At 35.4% G+C, this 6758-nt stretch overlaps 1 protein-coding gene across 1 annotated transcript; it reads left to right on the top strand.

Moving 5' to 3' along the window:
- The first annotated feature begins 1304 nt into the window (after positions 1 to 1304).
- LOC111877003 (G-type lectin S-receptor-like serine/threonine-protein kinase At1g67520) lies at positions 1305 to 5728 on the top strand. The gene is made up of 8 exons (XM_023873557.3): positions 1305 to 1721; positions 1808 to 3586; positions 3663 to 3782; positions 3869 to 4068; positions 4170 to 4380; positions 4462 to 4699; positions 4908 to 5058; positions 5311 to 5728. Exons 1-8 carry the CDS (start codon positions 1628 to 1630, stop codon positions 5617 to 5619), a joined length of 3102 nt encoding a protein of 1033 aa, XP_023729325.1. The 5' UTR covers positions 1305 to 1627; the 3' UTR covers positions 5620 to 5728.
- Positions 5729 to 6758: the final 1030 nt, after the last annotated feature.

The following is a 6758-nucleotide window of genomic DNA, read 5'->3' as shown; positions in this document are numbered from 1 at the left end:
ACAAAAAAAGAATTGGAATAAAAATATGAAAAAAATAAAAAATAAATAAATAAAATTAAAATATGAAAAAATTAAAATATAATACGAAAAGAAATATGAAAAAAACTAAAAAAAGCTCTAGTATACTCTCTATATATAAACTAAATAAATAGAAAACAAAAGGTAAAAAGATAAAAAAAAAAAATCAATTTTGTGAAAAATAAAGTTAAAAATGAAAATAAATATAATATATATAAAAAAAGAAAATAAAAAATGTATATATATTTATAAAAAAGCCGAAAATAAATAAAGTTTACAAAAAATGAAAAATAAAGTTAAAAAATCATGTGGTATCATTTTTTGCAAACTTAAGGACCAAATTTGAACTTTTTAGGACTGATTTTGCAAAAAAAAGTTAACAAAGTTAACCATGAAACTCGTTAAGTGGGCTAAAGTGATAATTTTGCAAGAAAGTTATAACCCAACTCAACCCAATTGACACCTTCTTCTATTTGAACGACAAACACATGGTAGAAGCATACCATCAGTATAATACCCCTTGCAAAACAAGAATTTGGAGGCTGTATTGACTGCCTATCATAGTGTCAATGTCGATTAATCGGTAAAAAAATGTATACAGAAATTAAATATCATCCTACTTTTGTTTCATCAAATCCTTCTATCCAATTAAATAATAACATGTGTAACATTAGTATATATTAAAATATCATTAAATATGCATTAAATGTTACACATATCACTGTTTAATTGGACAGAATGATTTGTAGTCACAAAAAAATATAAGATATTTAATTACTCGATTGCATAACACTGGTATAGCTTTCGAGTCAAACACGGTATTACTGTTGAAACACAATGTTTATAACCAGTAGAAAGTTGGTAGTAAATTATCAATTAATATAGTTATTATTTATCACCTTGTTTTTAATAGTAATTATACGTCTAAATTTTTATAAAGGGACATGATCTGACCATCATAGTGCTCAATGTCCAGGTGCAATTGTGATAATGAGACACAATTTTACCATGTGCAGCTGTAAATATGACGATGCAGCCAGTCATGGATCATTGAATATTATTTTGGGAAGTCCCCATTTTTATATTATGCAAGGAAAACCACGAGTGAATTATAATATTCAAGCCTTGGCCTACAGAGTACTGAGAATGGTGTTAGACAATGCTGCAATGGTGTTGACCCGGTCAACTAGGCACATCCAATTCTAATGAACGCGCTGCAAGTTCAATTGCTTTATCATATTATATACTATAAATACTACTAATTAATTAGTACGTATCTGTTGTTTCGGCTTTGCATATTTTCTTAATAAACGTGGAACATATTCAGCTTTCAAATCACCCACCACCAACGTCAATAATTAATGAAAAAGAAAGTTCGACGACATTCACAACGGCACCATCACCACCCAATTGCCAAAGCTGCCATGGATACCTGGATAGGCAAAGCTACTAGCATGCTATCATGGAGGATCTTTGCTCTATCAAAGCCTAACATCAATATGGACACAAGCAGAAACACCAAGATAAAGATTCACGTCTCTAACTTTAGTTAAACCTATTTTTGAGAATTCGATACTATTTTCAAGAAAGTACAAGATTTTATTGAATAATGGGTTCTTGGTCGTTGTCAGCATCTTCACAACGACATGTAGCAGTGGTTTCTCAAACTCTGAGCTTTCTCTTTTTCCTCTTCTTTTGTAAAGGTACGTCTACGAGTCTGTATACCAAATTCATAAAACACAAACCAAGATTTTGTGCTTAATTAATGCAACTTTATACGAATTTGCAGGAGCCTTTGGGGTTACTTTGACTATTGTAAACGAATGTGGGTTCACTATTTGGCCCGCAATTATTAGCGTTCAGAAGTTAAATGAAACCGGATTTGAGCTCACAAAGGGTAGTTCACGCTCTTTTCAAGTTCCTACTGTCTGGGATGGTAGTATATGGGGTCGGACAGGTTGCAACTTCAATAGCTCAGGTAAATGGTTGTGTGCCACAGGTGACTGCGATACCAATGAATTCCTGGAGTGTGATGTAGATGAAAGGATACCACCCGCCACGACTGCTGATTTCAGTATCAATCAAACCCAAACACACAGCCACGATTTTTATGATGTCAACATGGCCCTGGGCTACAATTTGCCAATACTTGTGGAGGCGACTTCCGGTTCAGGTTCCAGTTTACGTAGTTGTGCTAAGACGGGTTGTGTTGAAGACTTGAATCAGCGGTGTCCAAGGGAGCTAAGTTCAGCTGATGGAAAGGTGTGTATGAGCGCTTGCTTAGCTTTTGGCTCTCCAGAGTATTGTTGCAGTGACTCGTTTTCGTCACCCTCATCTTGCAAACCAACAGCATATGCTCAGTTGTTTAGGTCAGCCTGCCCAAGATCTTATAGTACCTCATATGATCTACAGACTACTACATTTTTGTGTAATGGTGCCGATTACACCATCAGATTTTGTGCTGCTGCAGATTCATTTTCAACAATCAAACTTGGGGGCCAACTCAAGTCTACAGACCAGCTTGTTTCCGTGCGTGGAAATTTCACATTAGGGTTCTTTGGTGAAGATTACAGTTACTTGGGAATTTGGTACACAAGCGATGTTCAATCCACGAAAGTGTGGGTAGCTAATCCAAATGCACCGATCATATCCACCTCAGGCGCTCATACCCTATCCATCAGTGCCAAAACCGGAGACTTGATCATCACTGCAGGAGGGAGAACTCTAATGAGCATCACCGATGTTAAAATTGGTCCAAACACAAATGTGACTGCAACCCTTGAAGATAATGGTAATTTTCGGCTGATTAATCAAGTTGACAAAAGGGTTTTGTGGCAGAGTTTTGATCACCCAACCAATGTACTTTTACCTGGCATGAAACTTGGGTATGACATGGAAACAGGGCAGAATTGGACCTTGACTTCTTGGTTGAGCAATGAAATCCCTAAATCAGGAGCTTTTACTTTGAGCTGGGAACCCACTCCACAAGCATCCCACAGATTAATGATTCGACGACGAGGTCAGCCCTACTGGACTAGTGGGAATCTAAACAACCAAGTATTTGAATATATGTTTGCATTGAATGGCCCAGGCAGTCAATCTATGTATAATCTCACTTCTGTTTACAACAATAAAGCAAGATACTTTAGCTATGATGGTAGTACTTCTGTTTTACCCATGTGGATTTTGACACCAAACGGCCAAATTAGAGATATTAATAACGCTACTGCTTGGAGCCCTGAGTTTTGTTATGGGTATGACTCTGCTAATGGTTGCGTGAAGTCGATTTTGCCTCAGTGCAGGACAGAGAATGATAATTTTAGTAAAAAAAATGGGGATTTTGCTCAGGACATGACAGAAGGTGTTATTGATGGGAACTCAAGCTTAAGCATTAACGATTGTTTTGTTATGTGTTGGAATGATTGCAATTGTGTGGGGTTTAATAGTAATACCACAAATGGAACTGGTTGTGTAATCTGGACAGGAATCAATAGGTTTTCGGTTAATCCTCATGATAACTCTACATCAAAGTATGTGATCAGCCAAAATCCAGACAATCGAACTACAGGTAATTAATAATGTTGATTTTGATGGTTTTTTATACCATTTAAAACCTCCTTAAAACTAAAAAAGCCAAAATGCAGGTAACAATACACAAAAGAGCAAGAATTGGATATGGGTATCCATTAGTGTGTCCATTCCTCTTGTTTTACTAGGTTTTGGGGCTTTATGTTATATAAAGAAGAGAAAGCATAGACAAAAAGGTATAGAACCAGCAACAATATTTAATCTAGCTTATGTTTGTACTTTCTAGTTGCATCTTTTATTAAGTCGCTGATATTGATTGTAGAATACCAGAGACGAAAGAGAGATGAATATTTCGTGGAGCTGACAACTTCTGAAAGCTTCAAGGATGTACATCGGCTTGAACCAGATGGTGTGAAAGGAAATGATTTGTTATTATTTAGCTTTTCCTCTATCATGGCTGCCACCAATGATTTCTCAGTTGAAAATAAGCTTGGACAAGGTGGTTTTGGACCTGTTTACAAGGTTACACTACTGTCACATCCAGCTTTTATAGTAAATCTTTTTGGTTCTTGCATTTGTATATCAATTTTAACAAAAAGATATTCATGCAATTATGAGAACAGGGAAAACTAAGCGATGGGCGAGAAATTGCAGTCAAAAGGCTTTCAAGAACATCAAGGCAAGGGCTTGTGGAATTCAAGAATGAACTAGTACTCATAGCTAAACTCCAGCATACAAATCTTGTTCGAGTTCTTGGTTGTTGCATTCACGGAGAAGAAAAGATGTTAATATATGAATATATGCCCAACAAAAGTTTAGATTTCTTCGTATTTGGTATGCATATTGTTTAAAACATAAGTGCATTCATTTCTTTTACTTGTGGCATTTATTATAAACTCTTTCACTGACTTGCAGATGAAAACAGAAAGGCAGAGTTGGATTGGCCTAAACGATTTATCATCATTGAAGGAATTGCTCAAGGGTTGTTGTACTTGCATAAGTACTCAAGAATGAAAGTTATTCATAGGGATCTAAAAGCTAATAACATTCTTTTAGATGAGAGGATGAACCCAAAGATTTCTGATTTTGGTATGGCAAGAATATGCGAGCAAAATGAGACCGAGGCAATGACTAACAGGGTGGTTGGAACATAGTAAGTTATCTCCCTTGAAATATCAAAAATCCCAGTGAGTTATACTCTTTCATGGTCAATCTATCATCAAAAAGTTAGATTTAATATTACCAAGGAAAACTAGCACAATTATATAAATCTAGATAGAGTATCTTTTAGATGAATTTGTTGTTTTTCTGATTCAATGCTATCTATTTCTAAAAAGTCTTGGTGACTATTTTGTATTCAGTGGTTATATGTCTCCTGAGTACGCAATGCGGGGAATTTTCTCAATCAAGTCGGATATCTTCAGCTTTGGGGTCTTGATCCTGGAAATCGTCAATGGAAGAAGAAATAGTAGCTTCGTCCATCTTCATGGCACATACAGTCTTATTGGATATGTAAGTAAATTCAGATTCAAATTTTAACATATTTTACGTACTATACCATCTTCAGTGAAAATGACAGCATCTTACATTATTCGCTCAAACAATTATATATTCACGATGTACAAACGGCTTAACTGACGTACGCTACAGAGCCAAACGGGATTTGAGTAGTTGAATTTTATTAAATAGTTTAAGGTTACCACTTTGTTGGAAAGTAAGGGAAAATGGATCAAATTATTAACAATATCTGAATGATCGAATTAGGCATGGGTGCTATGGCGACAAGGAGATACGTTAGAATTGAAGGACCCATCACCTGGAAATACTTGTGAGGAACAACAATTCTTGAGGACTGTTCATGTTGCCCTTCTGTGTGTACAAGAGAATGCAATAGATAGGCCAACAACGTCAGAGATGATCTCCATGCTTCTCAATGACTCCATATCATTACCCACTCCAAACAGACCAACATTCTTGATAGGTGGAGGGGACTCAAAGTCAACTTCATATGAAACCAAAGCAAAAGATTGCTCTCAGAATAATGTGACTATCTCTGTTGTGGAGGGCCGATAGGGTATGAACGTAGCTACAACATATCATTCTTTGTGAAACCTTTCTGTAATATAATTTGTATTTATTCACCTTTGTAGGAGGTTCAAATCAATATTTTTTATACCTGCTATATGAATGCGAAATTGCCACTTTAGAATCTAAAGTACATCAGTACTTCTTTAAAAGTTTATCCACATTAAATATGTTGATAAATAACATCTTGTGAAAACTTCTGGATAACAAATTCAGTATTAGCTCAATTTCAGAGCTTTCTGAGTTTAGGATGTCTGGCGTTTATGCAGCCTAATTAGGGATAATGTGGTGCTCATTAGGGATAAGAGTGGATCCAAACCCGGACCAGTAGACCCGGACCCGGAAAACCCGGGAACCAGTTAACGAGATTTTTTAGGACCGGAAACCGGATCGGTATATAGGAACAGGTTCCGGTTCGGTTCCGGTTAAAATAGGTCTAGAACCGGAAATTGGAAATATCAAAGTGGGTCGAATGGGACCGGATAAAGTGGGTTTAAAACCGAAAAACCCAGGGAACCAGGTAAAGTGGGTCGAATACATGTTTTAACATTTCACAAAATACAAAAATAAAGCCGTGAAAAAAAAATTGCAGCTTTGATATCCCAACTTTGGGAGACTATACATCAATGAATATGTAACAAAAAATGACAAGATTATAGTAAATAATCATGTACAAACTCTATACTACACTTTGGAAAAAACCGCATGCTATTCCGACTTCAAACGAATTAAATATGCTTGTTTTAAATCTATCACGAAATACAAAGAAAGCTGAAAAACATAAAATTTTCAGCTTTGATATCCCAACTTTGAGAGACTATAAGTCAATAAATAAACACCCAAAAATAACAAAATTGTAGTCTAAAATCATGTACAAACTATAAACTACACTCTGAAAAAACCTCATGCCAATCCGACTTCAAACGAATGAGATATACATGTTTTAAAACTATCACAGAATGTAAAAAAAGCTGAAAAACATAAATTTTCCAGTTTTGATATCCCAACTTTGAGAGACTATACGTCAATGAATATAAACCCAAAAATGACAAAATTATAGTCTAAAATCATGTAAAAACTATAAACTGTATTATGTAAAAAACCTCATGCCAATCAGACTTTAAATG

Source organism: Lactuca sativa, chromosome 5, assembly GCF_002870075.4.
Source record: "Lactuca sativa cultivar Salinas chromosome 5, Lsat_Salinas_v11, whole genome shotgun sequence".
Lineage (NCBI taxonomy): Eukaryota > Viridiplantae > Streptophyta > Magnoliopsida > Asterales > Asteraceae > Lactuca > Lactuca sativa.
Note: the sequence above shows the minus strand (reverse complement) of the source record. Positions and strands in the feature narration are given on the sequence as shown.

Bases quoted from the DNA above. Each gene is read 5' to 3' on its own strand.
- LOC111877003 (XM_023873557.3), top strand. From the start codon at position 1,628: ATGGGTTCTTGGTCGTTGTCAGCATCTTCACAACGACATGTAGCAGTG. The intron at 1,722-1,807 runs GTACGTCTACGA...ACGAATTTGCAG, and splicing joins TTTCCTCTTCTTTTGTAAAG to GAGCCTTTGGGGTTACTTTG. The intron at 3,783-3,868 runs GTATAGAACCAG...TATTGATTGTAG, and splicing joins GAGAAAGCATAGACAAAAAG to AATACCAGAGACGAAAGAGA.